At 43.8% G+C, this 20,030-nt stretch overlaps 3 protein-coding genes across 26 annotated transcripts in view; 2 read left to right on the top strand and 1 right to left on the bottom strand.

Moving 5' to 3' along the window:
* The window catches only part of LOC143734404 (myosin IXB), a 60,794-nt gene extending 55,188 nt beyond the window's left edge, over nucleotides 1-5,606 (bottom strand). For 18 of the 24 annotated variants that reach the window (XR_013202443.1, XR_013202469.1, XR_013202515.1 and 15 more), the window contains exon 1: nucleotides 5,308-5,576. The gene's annotated coding sequence lies outside the window, so the exon portion shown is untranslated. Of the gene's footprint in view, nucleotides 1-5,307 lie in introns of all 24 variants that reach the window. The other 6 variants (XR_013202437.1, XM_077225214.1, XM_077225204.1 and 3 more) reach the window with 3 other exon arrangements.
* Nucleotides 1-20,030, top strand: part of LOC143735203 (uncharacterized) — a 151,010-nt gene that overhangs the window by 117,574 nt on the left and 13,406 nt on the right. The gene's annotated exons all lie outside the window — the stretch shown is intronic.
* s1pr4 (sphingosine-1-phosphate receptor 4) lies at nucleotides 16,722-19,897 on the top strand. The gene is made up of 2 exons (XM_077226014.1): nucleotides 16,722-16,826; nucleotides 18,151-19,897. The coding sequence occupies exon 2, from the start codon at nucleotides 18,283-18,285 to the stop codon at nucleotides 19,450-19,452; it is 1,170 nt and encodes a 389-aa protein (XP_077082129.1). The 5' UTR covers nucleotides 16,722-16,826; nucleotides 18,151-18,282; the 3' UTR covers nucleotides 19,453-19,897.

Below are 20,030 nucleotides of genomic sequence, written 5' to 3'. Positions count from 1 at the left end.
TGAACGCAATGGCCAATCAGAGACAAATATGTTGAGCGTGTGAACGCAATGGCCAATCAGAGACAAATATGTTGAGCGTGTGAACGCAATGGCCAATCAGAGACAAATATGTTGAGCGTGTGAACGCAATGGCCAATCAGAGACATATTTTGAGCGTGTGAACGCAATGGCCAATCAGAGACAAATACGTTGAGCTTGTGGACGCAATGGCCAATCAGAGACAAATATGTTGAGCGTGTGAACGCAATGGCCAATCAGAGACATATTTTGAGCGTGTGAACGCAATGGCCAATCAGAGACAAATATGTTGAGCGTGTGAACGCAATGGCCAATCAGAGACAAATATGTTGAGCGTGTGAATGCAATGGCCAATCAGAGACAAATATGTTGAGAGTGTGAACGCAATGGCCAATCAGAGACAAATATGTTGAGCGTGTGAACGCAATGGCCAATCAGAGACATATTTTGAGCGTGTGAACGCAATGGCCAATCAGAGACAAATATGTTGAGCGTGTGAACGCAATGGCCAATCAGAGACAAATATGTTGAGCGTGTGAACGCAATGGCCAATCAGAGACAAATATGTTGAGCGTGTGAACGCAATGGCCAATCAGAGACAAATATGTTGAGCGTGTGAACGCAATGGCCAATCAGAGACATATGTTGAGTGCCCGAACGCAACGGCCAATCAGAGACAAATATGTTGAGCGTGTGAACGCAATGGCCAATCAGAGACAAATATATTGAGCGTGTGAACGCAATGGCCAATCAGGGACAAATATGTTGAGCGTGTGAACGCAATGGCCAATCAGAGACAAATATGTTGAGCGTGTGAATGCAATGGCCAATCGGAGACAAATATGTTGAGCGTGTGAACGCAATGGCCAATCAGAGACAAATATGTTGAGCGTGTGAACGCAATGGCCAATCAGAGACATATGTTGAGCGTGTGAACGCAATGGCCAATCAGAGACATATATGTTGAGCGTGTGAACGCAATGGCCAATCAGAGACAAATATGTTGAGCGTGTGAACGCAATGGCCAATCAGAGACATATGTTGAGCGTGTGAACGCAATAGCCAATCAGAGACAAATATGTTGAGCGTGTGAACGCAATGGCCAATCAGAGACATATGTTGAGCGTGTGAACGCAATGGCCAATCAGAGACATATATGTTGAGCGTGTGAACGCAATGGCCAATCAGAGACAAATATGTTGAGCGTGTGAACGCAATGGCCAATCAGAGACATATGTTGAGCGTGTGAACGCAATAGCCAATCAGAGACATATATGTTGAGCGTGTGAACGCAATGGCCAATCAGAGACATATGTTGAGCGCGTGAACGCAATGGCCAATCAGAGACATATGTTGAGTGCCCGAACACAATAGCCAATCAGAGACATATGTTGAGTCCCCGAACGCAATAGCCAATCAGAGACATATGTTGAGTGCCCGAACAAAATGGCCAATCAGAGACATATGTTAAGTGCCCAAACGCAATGGCCGATCAGAGACTTCTTGAGTGCTTGAACGCAATGGCCAATCAGAGACATATGTTGAGTGCTTGAACGCAATGGCCAATCAGAGACATATGTTGAGTGCCCGAACGCAATAGCCAACCAGAGACATATGTTGAGTGCCCGAACGCAATGGCCAATCAGAGACAAATATGTTGAGCGTGTGAATGCAATGGCCAATCGGAGACAAATATGTTGAGCGTGTGAACGCAATGGCCAATCAGAGACAAATATATTGAGCGTGTGAACGCAATGGCCAATCAGGGACAAATATGTTGAGCGTGTGAACGCAATGGCCAATCAGAGACAAATATGTTGAGCGTGTGAATGCAATGGCCAATCGGAGACAAATATGTTGAGCGTGTGAACGCAATGGCCAATCAGAGACAAATATGTTGAGCGTGTGAACGCAATGGCCAATCAGAGACATATGTTGAGCGTGTGAACGCAATGGCCAATCAGAGACATATATGTTGAGCGTGTGAACGCAATGGCCAATCAGAGACAAATATGTTGAGCGTGTGAACGCAATGGCCAATCAGAGACATATGTTGAGCGTGTGAACGCAATAGCCAATCAGAGACATATATGTTGAGCGTGTGAACGCAATGGCCAATCAGAGACATATGTTGAGCGCGTGAACGCAATGGCCAATCAGAGACATATGTTGAGTGCCCGAACACAATAGCCAATCAGAGACATATGTTGAGTCCCCGAACGCAATAGCCAATCAGAGACATATGTTGAGTGCCCGAACAAAATGGCCAATCAGAGACATATGTTGAGTGCCCAAACGCAATGGCCGATCAGAGACTTCTTGAGTGCTTGAACGCAATGGCCAATCAGAGACATATGTTGAGTGCCCGAACGCAATAGCCAACCAGAGACATATGTTGAGCGTGTGAACGCAATGGCCAATCAGAGACAAATATGTTGAGCGTGTGAATGCAATGGCCAATCGGAGACAAATATGTTGAGCGTGTGAACGCAATGGCCAATCAGAGACAAATATGTTGAGCGTGTGAACGCAATGGCCAATCAGAGACATATGTTGAGCGTGTGAACGCAATGGCCAATCAGAGACATATATGTTGAGCGTGTGAACGCAATGGCCAATCAGAGACAAATATGTTGAGCGTGTGAACGCAATGGCCAATCAGAGACATATGTTGAGCGTGTGAACGCAATAGCCAATCAGAGACAAATATGTTGAGCGTGTGAACGCAATGGCCAATCAGAGACATATGTTGAGCGTGTGAACGCAATGGCCAATCAGAGACATATATGTTGAGCGTGTGAACGCAATGGCCAATCAGAGACAAATATGTTGAGCGTGTGAACGCAATGGCCAATCAGAGACATATGTTGAGCGTGTGAACGCAATAGCCAATCAGAGACATATATGTTGAGCGTGTGAACGCAATGGCCAATCAGAGACATATGTTGAGCGCGTGAACGCAATGGCCAATCAGAGACATATGTTGAGTGCCCGAACACAATAGCCAATCAGAGACATATGTTGAGTCCCCGAACGCAATAGCCAATCAGAGACATATGTTGAGTGCCCGAACAAAATGGCCAATCAGAGACATATGTTAAGTGCCCAAACGCAATGGCCGATCAGAGACTTCTTGAGTGCTTGAACGCAATGGCCAATCAGAGACATATGTTGAGTGCCCGAACGCAATAGCCAACCAGAGACATATGTTGAGTGCCCGAACGCAATGGCCAATCAGAGACATATGTTGAGTGCCCGAACGCAATAGCCAATCAGAGACATATGTTGAGTGCCCGAACGCAACGGCCAATCAGAGACAAATATGTTGAGCGTGTGAACGCAATGGCCAATCAGAGACAAATATATTGAGCGTGTGAACGCAATGGCCAATCAGGGACAAATATGTTGAGCGTGTGAACGCAATGGCCAATCAGAGACAAATATGTTGAGCGTGTGAATGCAATGGCCAATCGGAGACAAATATGTTGAGCGTGTGAACGCAATGGCCAATCAGAGACAAATATGTTGAGCGTGTGAACGCAATGGCCAATCAGAGACATATGTTGAGCGTGTGAACGCAATGGCCAATCAGAGACATATATGTTGAGCGTGTGAACGCAATGGCCAATCAGAGACAAATATGTTGAGCGTGTGAACGCAATGGCCAATCAGAGACATATGTTGAGCGTGTGAACGCAATAGCCAATCAGAGACATATATGTTGAGCGTGTGAACGCAATGGCCAATCAGAGACATATGTTGAGCGCGTGAACGCAATGGCCAATCAGAGACATATGTTGAGTGCCCGAACACAATAGCCAATCAGAGACATATGTTGAGTCCCCGAACGCAATAGCCAATCAGAGACATATGTTGAGTGCCCGAACAAAATGGCCAATCAGAGACATATGTTGAGTGCCCAAACGCAATGGCCGATCAGAGACTTCTTGAGTGCTTGAACGCAATGGCCAATCAGAGACATATGTTGAGTGCCCGAACGCAATAGCCAACCAGAGACATATGTTGAGTGCCCGAACGCAATGGCCAATCAGAGACATATGTTGAGTGCCCGAACGCAATAGCCAATCAGAGACATATGTTGAGTGCCCGAACGCAATGGCCAATCAGAGACATCTTGAGTGCTTGAACGCAATGGCCAATCAGAGATATGTTGAGCGTGTGAACACAATGGCAAACCAGAGGTGTTTAAGAATCCGTTCAACGGCGCAATAAATGCTAGAGGGAAATGCTGGTATCGTCACATTTTTTAAATTTCAGTACCGACTTGGTACCGAAGTTGGTACTTTTGACAACACTTGCACAATATGAATTGTTCACAATAAGACCAGGAACGTGGATTGAAAAAGTACAGTCTGATTTCAGGATGTCTTTAAAGGTTGTTCAATTCTAAGATTCATACATTCATACAACATCTACAGATATTAATTTACGTTAAGGCACGAGGCGTTTTCTCATGCTATTTTCACAAACAAAAATAACACTAACACATGACACGCAAAAAAAATTCTCGCTTCCTGTAAAGTTTCTGTTCTTGGTGATGATAGGTTATTTCCATGGCCGTTCAACAGACAGTAGGAGGATAGAAGTCAGTCATAGTTGAAAAAAAGGCCAACCCAAAAGTCCAGACGATGACCACCATCCCATTGGTTTTTCCAAAGATAATAATGACTTACAGGACTGTGCATTGCATTATTACTTTATGATGCTAATATGCAAACACTTGAAGCTTTGTGGCTGTAAACTTAAATGTGACCATAAATAGTATTAGCAACAAACCCCATTGTGGGTTAGAATTCTGACATATGAAAAACACAACGCAACAAGTAAGAGGTTCAACCTGAGATCCCAACAGAGTTTTTATCCATTTAATTCATTCACGAAGCACAGATTGTATACATCATTGAGAATCGTTAAACGAGATTTTAGATTTATGTACAATGAACCACCACAACAAAGCGGGAAATCAAAGTTTAAAGGTTACATTGTATCAATCTAACAAAGGCGCAATCCGGGAAGTTCGTTTTAAATCGAGCCCTTTCGCAGCGAAGGTACTTTTATCGTTTATTAATGTGCCTTTGAGTTACTTTCTAACTTAACCGCTATTTTTTCGACAAAATATTTAAGTTACTTTGATCAGAAATGTTGCTTAGGGTTTTGAAACAAAAGCCTTTTCACTTCCAGCTACACGGAAAGTTTCTGTTTCGCCACCGCCGCGGAGCCGAAAACGACTCGAATAAATGAAATAATAAAAACAGCCGGTAAACTTACCTTGATGTGTGCGTGTTGTGCTGAATAAAGCTTCTCATCTTTGATAAGTTAATAAATGTGGCACTCGTTTGTCTCCGTGTGTTTGTGTGTACGAGTGTGCGGCTCCTCCTCTTCATCCAGTAGTTCGCCTCTTCATCAATTTCATCCAGACAGGTTTATTTCCACCCCAGAGATCTCTTTAAAAACATAACACAGAGATATGAGTCCGGAGAGGACACACGGACATAGTGAATGCGATCTGAGAGCTTTGTGCTGTCGATCTGTACAAAAACCACATCCAGGAAAACTTCTCATGTGAACAGATGCTGAACAGCGACGCCTGGCGGATTAAAAGGGAACTGCAGCCAAGGTTGTTCCTTAATTTATTTTACCCTGTTACTTAATTGTAGCATATTAGTTTATTTTAATTGTAAATATTACTTAGGCTTCTTTTTGATATTTCTATCGTTACTTTTACGTTACTTTAAGTTTTGCTTATTTTACATTTTTGAATTTAACTCTGCAAGCGTTTGGCATTAAAAAGGTATTTGCCATTCCAATAAATACACGTAAAAAGAAACTCCAATAGGCGTTTCTGAGTTACCAAGAAGATTGAAAGGCTATAGATTTTATTTCTAAGCCAAGCTGTCTGTCTGGTAAAGGTGAGCATAGAGCAAAGCCTTGTGGTTAAATGTGAGAAGTACAGCGTGTGAGAAAAAAACTGAAATGTGATTACATTAAACTACAGCTAGATGTCAGTAGAAATCCAGATACTGAACAATGCCAAGTCTGTCCGTCCAGACATAGAATGCCGAAGTTATGACGTCACTTTGTAGGCCAAAACGCGGAAGTGAGTTCCCTCCGGTTCTCTCGCCCTAAAGTCTATGGGTTTTTCTAATGGGTTTTTGCTAAATCGCCTGAAATAAGGTCTGTGGTTAACAAAGCCTCTAAATATTTTCACGTTTTGATCTATGACATAAAACACACCTGTTATAACCTGCTTGTGCTTTTTTAAACTTTATTGTGTCTGCTTGTTTTTTTTTTTACTTTATATAGGCTTCAAAATATATACATTTTGGATTAACTTGTAAAGATGATCTTGATAGACAAAACGTGTAAGGGTCACAACTCTTTGTTGAACACAGATCTTATTTTGTGCGATTTTCCAAATGTCTATGGGGAAAATGCATAGCTTTTCGATCGAGGGAACCCATGCGCCGCTAACTTCCGAGTTGTCCTACAAAGTGACGTCACAACTTCGGCACTCTATTATAGCTTGTTTAATGTTTGAAGCAGGGGTGTGTTTTTTCCGGATTAATCTGGAATTACGGATTTTCCGACCTGATAATGTGACCTAAATGAATCATGCAGATCTGTAATAAAAAAATAAAAAAATAAGGGAAGGGGGCAATAGCTGTCGGAGTGAAAAGGATAGGATATGAGGACATAACAGGCTGACATGCGTACCGATTCTTTCCTTCCTTTTGCCGCGTTCCAGGCAACCTGTAACTACTCGGTTACTATCGTAACCTCAGTTCCCTGAGAGAGGGAACGAGTATTGCGTAGCTATACGCAGTGGGGAAACTCCTTTTCCTCGATTTACTGAAGCCTATATGTAAAATGCATTTGCAGCTGCACAGCTAGCACACTGAGCGTCTGGCAAGCTCATAGGCTGTGCTGCAGCAACTGCACATCCAATGGCCAGGGCGACTCTGACGTGCGACCAATGAGCTAGCCCAACGTCAGAGCCCACCGAGGGCGTGTGGCCTAGCCTATATAGACCCCCAAATTAGCTATTATAGCAGGTTTATACGACTGAAGCGACAACTTCACCAGTTACTATAGTGCGGCCGGCTACGCAATACTCGTTCCCTCTCTCAGGGAACTGAGGTTACTATAGTGACCGAGTAGTTCCCTTTCGAACGGTCACTTTGTATTGCGTAGCTATACGCAGTGGGGACGCCATGCAAAACGCCGCAAGTAACTGGTTGCCCTGCAACTCAGGACCCCTGAGCTAACAGAACAAGCCAGAACCCAACAAATATATTTATATATATAACAGACCAGACACTGTCGGGCCTGAAAAATGTATATGAGTCAGTTCAACTGACAGAATATACTAACAAAACCTCTTGAAGGCGAATCTCAAGAATGGCCTGTGACGAGGGTCGATCTGAATATGAAAATATGCATCTTTCAGACCCATTGTAACAAACCAATCGCCCGAGCGAACTTGCGCGAGAATTTGTTTGAGTGTTAACATTTTGAAAGGCTGTCTCGTGAGAGCCTTGTTCAAATGTCTCAGATCTAGTATGGGTCTGTGTCCGCCGTCTTTCTTTGGAATTAAAAAAATAGCAGCTGTAAAACCCCGAATACATTAGCGCGGGAGGGAGTGACTCTATCGCTCCTTTTGCTAATAAATTCTGAACTTCGGTGCGTAGCACTTGACCCACGCTGCTTCTTACTGACGTCTCGATAACCGCCTGGAATTTCGGGGGTTAGCGAGCGAATTGGAGTGAGTAGCCTCGCTTTACAGTGTTTATAACCCAACTCGACACACCGGGGATGGCTTGCCAGGCCATGGCCCGTGTGGCTAGGGCATGACACACTGAATGGGATGGGCCGCCTAACATGAGGGGACCTGATACCCTTATAATGTGATTTGTGCACATACTGAGTGTTTGACTGACTATACAGGCTTTTGCCCGGGGGGAAGTCAGTGTTACAACAGGGAGGGGGCCACCTAGTGAAGGGAGACCATGAACCCATGTGTTGTGATTGTGAAACATGCTCTTTTTGTGCTTTATTTGGGTCGCCGTGAAAACGGCGTTTGTTTGCAAAGACGCGCTAACTGCTGCGGGCCTGTTTACAATAATAAAATCCCCAGCCGCCTGAACTGAAGAGGGAGCTGTGGGAAGTTTTGCTGGTTTTTTCGAGGGTTGTCCGGCTAGCGCGAGACACGAGCCCTCTCTCTTCCCTCCTTGTGCTAGGACGACTTCGGAGGTACCTGGTCAATCACGGGGCTGGGCCGCGGGCCTTGACGCCGGGGGAGCGGTTAGCGCTGCGCGGGCCTTGACTGGCGGTGGCTATCAGGGGCCGGGGTGCGGAGCTGAGAGGCCTGCTTCACCGGTTTGGCTGTATGAGGCAAAGGCGGTGGCTCGGGCTTGCTGGTCGTGGAGCTCGAGCGTTTAGGCAAGAAGTGTCGCATAGCCTGGGACGCTTTCTGTGCCTCTGTGTACCTCTCCGAGAATCACTTCACCACCGGGCCGAAGAGACCGGAGCACGACCAAGCTCGCCATGTTCCTTCCGATGGCCTGTGCTGTAGTCTTAGTAGCACGCAGCGCTAGGTCTGCAGCACTTCTCAGGTCTCGAAAGGCCTCCGGGTCCGGGCCAGCCTCGTCCATGGACTGGAGGCATATTCCGCCTCCGGTCAGGCTGCATCGGCCCTGCACACGATGGCCGTGTTGCAGTTCTACCAGGCCATCGTGTGCAGGGCCGATGCAGCCTGACCGGAGGCGGAATACGCGTGTCCAGCGAGGGCTAAAGTGTTTCGGCAGGGTTTATTGGGATGAGAGGCTCTAGCTCGCCAGCCTGCTGCAGTTCTCGGGCAAAGATGAGCAGCCCCGGCCTCTTCGAGGGGCGGCAAAGACTCATAACCCTTTTCCGCTGCGCCATCCACAGAGGAGAGCGTCGTGGAAACTGCAGATCCCAAACGTGCCGAGTACGGAGCGCGCCAGGCCTTGGTGAGCTCCTCGTGGACCTTGGGGAAAATGGCGCTGGTTTGTGACGAGGGGCCTGCTGGCGCCCCGACAGGAACCATCCATCCAGCCGACTACGCGGCGGCTCCTCGGGCGTGGTCCACTCTAGCTCGAGGTCCGCGACGGCCTTCGTCAGGATCCGAAGCATTTCGGCGTCGGAGTTTGTCCATGTCGCTGAACCACTAGCCACAGACTGAGAAGCGGTGACAGGGTCGAAAGAGCCCGGCCACTCATCCTCCGAAGCGGCGATGGACAGGCTGTCGTCGCGCTCGAGAGATCCGCCGAAGGAGACGAGGCCCTCCACGTGGGAGGGGGGGGCGCTGGTCTCCTACAAACAGGACCGGTGATGTCGTCCGAGTAGGAGAAAGTGAAGCACGCGGGGATGCGGCCGGCGTGCGTTCACCAACTTCCATACCCTCCGGTTGCCGTTGGCTGCGACGCTTCTTCTTCCTTGGAATAGACAGCGTGGCTGAAGCGGCATTGCCGTCTCCAGAGAGAGCTAGCCCATTGCGCAGCACGGAGATAGGCATGCTTCGCAGGCCGCACATCCGCCGGCAGAGAGTGCATTCTCCGCGTGGTCGATCCCCAGGCAGGAAATTTAGCTCGAGTGTTGGTCTGCCTCGTGCAGACGGCCTCCGCACGTGGCGCAGGCTGAACACGGCATCTGAAATCAAACACAAAGCTTTCGAACAAAGGATATAGGCTTTTGCCGGATAGCATCAGGTGAGACGGCGTCAGGAGACAACGGCGTGCAGGCAAAGTCTGCTGAAGAGAAGGTTTCTCAGGCTGAAAAGGCTTGTTCGACGGCGAATAACAGTAGAAAGCTCAGGGACATGTGTACTGTCGCTGAAGGAGTAAAAATCTGCTATAATGGCTAATTCAGGGGTCTATATAGGCTCGGCCACGCCCCCTCGGTGGGCTCTGACGTTGGGCTAGCTCATTGGTCGCAAGTCAGAGTCGCCCGCGCCATTGGATGTGCAGTTGCTGCAGCACAGCCTATGAGCGTGCCAGACGCTCAGTGTAAAAGCTGTGCAGTTACAAATGCGTTTTACATATAGGCTTCAGTAAATCGAGGAAAAGGAGTTTCCCCACTGCGTATAGCTACGCAATACGAAGTGACCGTTCGAAAGGGAACCCCGTGTTTTTCCAACTCGTAACTGGGAGTAGGCCTACATCGATCTAGTACGAGTTCATGGGTGGGAAGTCACGGGTTTGACTGCCGTTCCGGTGCACTTTCACGGGTATAAGGTTGGAAAAACACGGGTAACAGGTTGCCTGGAACGATGTACTCCCAGTTACGAGTTGAAAACCCCGGGTTACAGGTTGCCTGGAACGCGACAAGCCACCAGTAGGGCTGGGCGATATATGGATATAAAAAATATATCGATATAATTTTAAATGTGATATGGAATTAGACCATATCGCATATGTCGATATAGTTCAAATTTGCGATATGATCCTTGCTCCAAGCAAACTGCTGACTGCTTTTGTAGAAATATGTAACTTATATTGTGCATTCTATCAGTTGCAGTTCTGGCGCCTCCGTCTCAACAGCATTAGTGTACAACGCGACAAATACTCACATCACATATTAACGCAGAGAAACGCTTTACTGAGCGCGAACACCCGACGCGCACATGCACTAAAAGCCTGTCTAACAGCGCCTGGTAACTGGACTAAGTTTTCTTTCGAGTCTTATTTCGCTAATACTCTCAAATATACACAAGGTTTACATAAGGGAAAGTTGGTTATGTCTAAACTGAAAGCAAACCGAGAAAATTGAGAGAAATCTGCTTGTCAAATGCGTGTATAGACCTATGGTATAGATGCGTCGCGTACAGGTCTTAAAGAGACAGTAGCCCTAATGGTAAACATGCACCGCTTGTCCTTAAAGGGATAGTTCACCCAAAAATAAAAATTCTGTCATTATTTATTCACTGTATTGTTGTTCCGAACCTGTATTAATTTATTTCTTGTGCTGAACACAAAAGAAGATATTTTGAAGAATGTGGGTAACCAGACAGTTGCTGGTCCCCATTGAATTCCATAGGGAAAAATATACTATGGAAATCACTGGGGTACATCAACTGTTTGGTTACACACATTCTTCCAAATAACTTCAACAGAAGAAAGAAACTATCTAGGAGAACTATCTATTTAATGTTAGTAAAACAACAAAACACAGAGGGAAACACTCACTGCTCTTGACTGAGAACTTTAATAGTAGCTTTAATAAGAATCAATGTATAATTTATACAGTGAAGACTTTATTTGGCTTTGACTCAGTAAATTTTCCCGCTTTTTGTCCTTAGCCAATCACATGCCTGTTGAATGTATCTAAAGAAGAATGGCCTACATTGCAAGAGCTTTCCATCTCACTTTCTGTGTATTTTTCATTTTAAATTGAATGTGTAAACTCTTATATTATTTGAGTTTGTTTGTCCAGATTCCAGCTCTGCTCTCTTTAGACATTCATCAACCAATATCATGAGGTGCATGCTGGGATGCTTTTAAACCGTATTGAAGGAGAATTGAGGAACATGTGTGACGAGCACTTCATGGAGCTTTCCCTTTAACATCCACTACAACATATGCATTTAAAAAACCTTTTTTTAAGAATTTCCTATGTCTTTACTTCAAGTTATCATGAACAACATAAGTGCATCCAAACATTGGTTTACATTGAAATTGCCAGGATTCTTGCATACAAAGATAAGACATCCATATAAAGGCCTGTTCACACCAAGGACGGTAACTATAACGATAACTATATTAGCATCCAAACTTGTGGACGATATTGTTGTATATTCCAGCGCGCAATGCAGTTTTGTCATCTGCCGCTTTAAATGCCTTAGCTCTTAAAGGGATAGTTCACCTAAATATGAACATTTATTTATTATTTACTCACCCTCATGTCGTTCCAAACCCGTAAGACTTTTGTTCATCTTCGGAACACAAATGAAGATTTCTTTAATGAGATCTTAGACAGCAATTAACATCCATTGACAGCTTCGCAACTACCCCTTTGACACTTCAAAAAGTTTGTAAAACTAATCATATGAGCTTCAGCAAGAACCAATGAGTTTCATTCTCGTGTTACGCGTCACGTTTGAACTTCAGCAAGAACCAATGAGGTTCATTCTCGTGTTACGCATCACGTTTGAACTTCAGCAAGAACCAATGAGGTTAATTCTCTTGATACGCATCATGTTTGAATTTCAGCAAGAACCAATGAGGTTCATTCTCGTGTTACGCAGCACGATTGAGCTTCAGCAAGAACCAATGAGGTTCATTCTCGTTTTACGAGGGACGTTTGAGCTTCTGCAAGAACCAATGAGCTTCATTCTCGTGTTACGCAGCCCGTTTGAGCTTCAGCAAGAACCAATGAGGTTCATTCTCGTGTTACATATCACGTTTGAGCTTCAGCAGGAACCAATGAGGTTCATTCTCATGTTATGCATCACGTTTGAGCTTCTGCAAGAACCAATGAGGTTCATTCTCGTGTTACGCATCACGTTTGAGCTTCAGCAAGAACCAATGAGGTTCATTCTCATGTTACGCATCACGTTTGAGCTTCAGCAAGAACCAATGAGGTTCACTTCGTGTCACGCATCATGTTTGCGCTTCAGCAGGAACCAATGAGGTTCATTCTCATGTTACGCATCTAGTTTGAGCTTCAGCAAGAACCAATGAGGTTCATTCTCTTGTTATGCAGCACGATTGAGCTTCAGCAAGAACCAATGAGGTTCATTCTCGTTTTACGAGGGACGTTTGAGCTTCAGCAAGAACCAATGAGGTTCATTCTCATGTTACGCATCACGTTTGAGCTTCAGCAAGAACCAATGAGGTTCACTTCGTATTACGCATCATGTTTGAGCTTCAGCAGGAACCAATGAGGTTCATTCTCATGGTACGCATCTAGTTTGAGCTTCAGCAAGAACCAATGAGGTTCATTCTCGTGTTACGAAGCACGATTGAGCTTCAGCAAGAACCAATGAGGTTCATTCTCGTTTTACGAGGGACGTTTGAGCTTCAGCAAGAACCAATGAGGTTCATTGTCATGTTACGCATCACGTTTGAGCTTCAGCAAGAACCAATGAGGTTCACTTCGTGTTACGCATCATGTTTGAGCTTCAGCAGGAACCAATGAGGTTCATTCTCGTGTTACGCAGCACGATTGAGCTTCAGCAAGAACCAATGAGGTTCATTCTCGTTTTACGAGGGACGTTTGAGCTTCTGCAAGAACCAATGAGATTCATTCTCGTGTTACGCAGCACGTTTGAGCTTCAGCAAGAACCAATGAGGTTCATTCTCGTGTTATGTATCACGTTTGAGCTTCAGCACGAACCATTGAGGTTCATTCTCGTTTTACGAGGGACGTTTGAGCTTCAGCAAGAACCAATGAGGTCCATTCTCGTGTTACGTATCTCGTTTGAGCTTCAGCAGGAACCAATGAGGTTCATTCTCGTTTTACGAGGGACGTTTGAGCTTCAGCAAGAACCAATGAGGTCCATTCTCGTGTTACGTATCACGTTTGAGCTTCAGCAGGAACCAATGAGGTTCATTCTCATGTTAAGCATCACGTTTGAGCTTCTGCAAGAACCAATGAGGTTCATTCTCGTGTTACGCATCACGTTTGAGCTTCAGCAAGAACCAATGAGGTTCACTTCGTGTTTCGCATCATGTTTGAGCTTCAGCAGGAACGAATGAGGTTCATTCTCATGTTACGCATCAAGTTTGAGCTTCAGCAAGATCCAATGAGGTTCATTCTCGTGTTATGCAGCACGATTGAGCTTCAGCAAGAACCAATGAGGTTCATTCTCGTTTTACGAGGGACGTTTGAGCTTCTGCAAGAACCAATGAGATTCATTCTCGTGTTACGCAGCACGATTGAGCTTCAGCAAGAACCAATGAGGTTCATTCTCGTTTTACGAGGGACGTTTGAGCTTCAGCAAGAACCAATGAGGTTCATTCTCGTGTTATGTATCACGTTTGAGCTTCAGCAAGAACCAATGAGGTTCATTCTTGTTTTACGAGGGACGTTTGAGCTTCAGCAAGAACCAATGAGGTTCATTCTCGTGTTACGTGTCACGTTTGAGCTTCAGCAGGAACCAATGAGGTTCAGTCTCATGTTACACATCACGTTTGAGCTTCTGCAAGAACCAATGAGGTTCATTCTCGTGTTACGCATCACGTTTGAGCTTCAGCAAGAACCAATGAGGTTCACTTCGTGTTGCGCATCATGTTTGAGCATCAGCAGGAACCAATGAGGTTCATTCTCATGTTACGCATCAAGTTTGAGCTTCAGCAAGAACCAATGAGGTTCATTCTCGTTTTACGAGGGACGTTTGAGCTTCTGCAAGAACCAATGAGGTTAATTCTCGTGTTACGTATCACGTTTGAGCTTCAGCAGGAACCAATGAGGTTCATTCTCATGTTACGCATCACGTTTGAGCTTCTGCAAGAACCAATGAGGTTCATTCTCGTGTTACGCATCACGTTTGAGCTTCAGCAGGAACCAATGAGGTTCATTCTCATGTTACGCATCAAGTTTGAGCTTCAGCAAGAACCAATGAGGTTAATTCTCGTGTTACGCAGCACGATTGAGCTTCAGCAAGAACCAATGAGGTTCATTCTCGTTTTACGAGGGACGTTTGAGCTTCTGCAAGAACCAATGAGGTTCATTCTCGTGTTACGCAGCACGTTTGAGCTTCAGCAAGAACCAATGAGGTTCATTCTCGTGTTACGCAGTACGTTTGAGCTTCAGCAAGAACCAATGATGTTCATTCTCGTTTTACGAGGGATGTTTGAGCTTCAGCAAGAACCAATGAGGTTAATTCTCGTGTTACGTATCACGTTTGAGCTTCAGCAGGAACCAATGAGGTTCATTCTCATGTTACGCATCACGTTTGAGCTTCTGCAAGAACCAATGAGGTTCATTCTCGTGTTACGCATCACGTTTGAGCTTCAGCAAGAACCAATGAGGTTCACTTCATGTTACGCATCATGTTTGAGCTTCTGCAAGAACCAATGAGGTTCATTCTCGTGTTACGCAGCACGTTTGAGCTTCAGCAAGAACCAATGAGGTTCACTTCGTGTTACGCATCACGTCTGAGCTTCTGCAAGAACCAATGAGGTTCATTCTCGTGTTACGCATCACGTTTGAGCTTCAGCAAGAACCAATGAGGTTCACTTCGTGTTACGCATCACGTCTGAGCTTCTGCAAGAACCAATGAGGTTCATTCTCGTGTTACGCAGCACATTAATGTAGGTCTAGCTGAAACCCACTGGTTTACATTGACGTTAAAATGACACTTACTTACTTTTTATAATGCTACAATAAAACCCTGCTGTTCACTTTCAGATGTTTATAGGTAGGTGTCTGCTTGAATCTTTCCTGAAGCTGTAAACAACCCAGTTATCATGCAGGTTCAGTTTGTGCCTACGTGATCATGTTTAATAGTGACACTCTTTTGCTTTTTATGTGGCTTTCTCTGATAACAGTTTTTTATTTTCAGAGTGTGAATGTCGCGAGGGCGTTGGCAACTGTGAAGGGAGTTGCTTTTTACCTCAGGATGTGGTAGTTTCAGAAGTCTCGCCTCCTTTATCTTAGCCAAACATTTAGTGGATTAGTATAATACAAACAGAAATTAAAAAAAGAAACTGCGTGATTTTACTCCGATGATTTAAAATTGTTTTGGAGGAGAGCAAAGAAATTATGCATAGACAAAAAAAGGACTAAATCAGTTAATTTTTACTCTGGATCTGGATGCAGAAAACTGTAGTTTCTACTTTATAAACAGTTTACAAGTGATTTAAATGTATGTATAAAACATTATGAAGAATGCAATGGATCATTGCACATCAAAAATATTTATAATTGGCAAGCATTCCCTTGTCAGTATTGGAAAATTTAGGAAAAAACAGCTACATTTGTTGATTGCAAATGTAATTGATATTAAACAGACATGTACTGTAGGTGATTGAGGTTTGTAAGTGTGTGTGTGTGTGTGTGTTTCCACCCAGCTGGATGAGGTGAACTGAAAAGAGTAAGGGAGGAGGCCACTTTTACTAGGTCATCAGGGCTTCCTGTTTGCTGACTGGCTTCTGAGAAATGTCAGTTAAAGCAACTTGAAAACTGTTGTAAGGATATTCGTGTAGCATCAGTGTATTTAAAGGGTCTTGCAAAATGTTTTCATTACTGCAACACGTGTGGACTAGAAACTGGCACAATGGCTTCCTGTAGTAGTTCTAAATCATTGTCGTCCATTTATTGTAGTTAAAATATTTTATTGCAAATATAATATTGTAAACTGCTTAATAAGTGGAAACCATTATGTTTATCTATTTATTTGAAAAAAGATATGTATTCAATATTGCTTGTTTTTTATCATTATTTTTCAAGTACGCATTTTTATTTGATTTATTTCTTTATTATATTTCAATATGTGCTTTTGTAGGCTGTGGAAATAGTGTTCACACAGATGACAAATCTTCCCCAACATGTACAATATTCTTTACCAAATCATATTGCTTAAAGTGCAACTTGATTTTTCTCACTATGATTTGCCCATATTCTGGGAAGATGTCACAATTGTGCATTTTAGAACCAATGTAGAAACTGATAATTTTTTAGCTTTCTCCATTGGGTGTGTCACATATCTGCAAGAAAGCTTCCTTCCTTGTTACTGCAGGGTATATAATCGTTCAGAGACCCAGCGCTCGAGCTTTCTGCATCAGAGCATGGCTCAATACCAATTACACCAGCATCACTAATAAGAGGTGAGTTAAGATGCACTAGCAAAATGTCCTTGGTTTTTATTTAAGATTTAAAGATTATTTTGACTTTACAAAAAACAACATATGCATATATATATATATATTAATTTATTAATGTCTTTTATGAACTATTTAGTAGTAATTTGAACAGAAAGGTTTTGCATTTATTATTGAGATTAAAACCTGTTATTGTATTGGCTTTTAACATGAACCATATAATTATTCAATTTAAATTAAACACATTTATTTGTTTACTGATTGATTTATTGCACGTGTTGGCTCTTTAAACATGCCACGCTGAAATAGCCTCTTAACCACAAGAGCAGTAGTGAAACTAGAGATATTTAAATGTACTGTACACATGGCGAGATTAAATTAGGTCAAGCTCAAGATGCGTTTACTTTAAAATAAGTTTTTTTAAACTAAAAAACACAAAAAAAATATTTAAAAGAGTTTAATTATTCTTTACTATTCTCATCATTATTCTGTATTTTGTGGCCGGTGGTGTAATCTGGCGGTTACAAAATCTGGTAACCGAAACAGGCACCGCAAATAGCAATTTCTGAGATGACACCCTTGTGCACTTGGGCAAGACGCTGAGTGCCATGCAAGCGGGACTCTCCCTGTAATGTGAAGCCCACTCGAAAGCCAGATTAATTTTTTTACTCATGTTAGCAGTGTAGCTTGGTAAAATGAGCATTTCACGGCCATCACCTTAGGTTGATGATGATTTTACCAAGATGTGTTCCTGGATTGACAAAATCAAAGCATACACTCTTAAAAATAAAGATTATTTTTTTGGCATCTATGGTTCCATGGAGAAACTTTAAAATCTATGGAAACTTTCCATTGCATTAAGTGGAAAAATGTTCTTTAGATCATTAAAGTTCTTCTTCTTTGGGGAACCAAAAATGTTTTTTTCTATGGCAAAAACTCTTTTTGAACCTTTGAGTGTTGAACCTTTCCATTGCGCAAGACGGTTCATAAGATTATTAAAATGTTCTTAACTCTAAGAAGAAAACGATTCTTTTAAAAACTGTGCCCAGCGTTTTTCTTTGATGAAAAAAACCCACCAGCGATTTCAAACCGTGTTTTTGAGACTGTCTTTGGTTCACTGCAGTTTTAAGGAGAAAATACTCCTCAATGATGTTGACTTATGAATTTACACATGGTTTCTTTATAAAGCATGTTAAAAACACCACATAGACATATAAACAACCTTAAAAGCTTGATTTTCACATTTAAACTTTAGAATTTTTGGTATTTATTCAGTTCATGCACCCACTAAAAATCAATTAACTTTGTCTAATGAACTGTTTTCCATCAGGCTATTCCGAGAGGGAAAGGATAAACAGGACGTATTCCTAAGGAGCCGGAGTCTGATTGCCTGGAGTCCGATTGCATCAACGACCGAATCGACCCCAGCGAGATTCAACTCCACGCTCCTGCTGTTCACATCATGGATGTCCTGCGATCTTTCAGCTCCGCCTCTTCCTGTCCAGAAGTCTACAACTGGACCAGCAACAGCCTGATCCTGGGGCACTACAACTTCACCGGGCGCCTCCAGCACCGCAAGCCATCGAAGAGCAGCATCAGCGCCGTCACCGTCCTGTTCCTGATCTTCAGTGTCTTCATTGTCCTAGAGAACCTCATGGTGCTGTTAGCGGTGCTGTTCCGCGTGCGCATGCATCATCGCTGGATATTCATCTGCATCGCCAACATCGCGCTGAGCGACCTATTGACGGGATCTGCCTACGTGGTCAACATCTGCATGTCCGGCGAACGCACTTTCAAGCTAAGCCCAGTTCTGTGGTTGTTCCGTGAAGGACTTCTATTTGTGGCATTAGCGGCGTCCATATTTAGCCTGCTCTTGATCGCCGTGGAGCGCTACGCCACTATGATGAAGCCCATCCACCAGAAAACTGCCACTAAAACTTACCGAATCTACATAATGGTGGTGCTTTGCTGGGTAACAGCCTTAATAATCGGCTTCCTTCCGCTGATGGGCTGGAACTGCGTTTGCGACCTGAGAAGTTGCTCCACACTTCTCCCGCTCTACTCCAAAAGCTACATCTTGTTCGCCCTGGTCATCTTCTTCATAATCCTGCTCACAATCGGCGCACTGTATTTTGCGATCTACTGCCATGTCCGCAGTAGCACTGAGACAATATCTGCACGCAGCAGCAAGCGTTCGCTGCGGCTCCTGAAGGCTGTGATCTCAATCGTGGGAGTCTTCATGGTGTGTTGGGGACCTTTGTTCATCCTCCTGTTGGTGGACTTCTTCTGCTACTCTCGAAATTGCAGCACGCTCTTCAATCCCGAATGGGTCATCGCCCTAGCCGTGCTCAACTCCGCCATGAATCCGCTCATTTACTCGTTCGGCAGCCTGGAGTTACGCAAAGCCATCGGGATGCTCCTGTGCTGCTGCTGTCTGAAGACGGGACTGTGCAACCCCAAGACCTTCATGACCCAGGAGACCTCCAGCACCTCAGGGAGTCGACACAGCAGTTTGCGCAACAGCTTCAGCAAGGTGCGAAACCTGAGCACCAGCCCTCCGCCCGAACCGAAAAACGGCAAGAAAACACGCCTCAGCTCCACCACTTCTTGTTTATCTGCATCAAGCGGTTAGTCCGCGGTGGGCAGGTGTGTTTTTTCCTTCGCCACAGGAACTGCAACTCCTTAAACTCACCATGATTGTGTGGCTTTCACTTTCTGCAGGTTAAGATGGTCAAAACATGAAGAAAGGATTTTAAAAGTGAGCAGCTGTGCAACAAAAACATAAAAAACAGACAAAAAAATGCAACTTGAGTAATACATTTAAACTGAATGCAAAGCAAAGCAATCATACCTGTAAGATTCTCAAAAACAAACTGCCTTTCATTGTTGTTTTATGTAAAAGTAATATAAATATTGTAATTTAAGTATTAAAAAGTATATTTTCATATTTTACTTAAAATTTAAATGTCTATTTTTGTACGTGCACATGTAAAACTGTTTTAAAGTTTTCAGGGTAACATTTTAAGTGTGTGCTTTGTCAAAATTGTGTAAAGGAAATAAAAATGCATTGATTGCTATTTGTCCTGCAATAGCCTATTTCTTAAAGATTCTCAGTCAATATTATTCAATGAACACAAGAGGGAGACAAGACAATATACAGACTACTTCAATGCAATATTCTTCAGGATTGTAAAGGGCATTGGGTATTTT

The sequence above is a fragment of the Siphateles boraxobius genome, unplaced genomic scaffold (assembly GCF_051911475.1).
Source record: "Siphateles boraxobius isolate OS27281-9 unplaced genomic scaffold, OSU_SipBor_1 13, whole genome shotgun sequence".
NCBI classification, from domain to species: Eukaryota; Metazoa; Chordata; class Actinopteri; order Cypriniformes; family Leuciscidae; genus Siphateles; species Siphateles boraxobius.
Note: the sequence above shows the minus strand (reverse complement) of the source record. Positions and strands in the feature narration are given on the sequence as shown.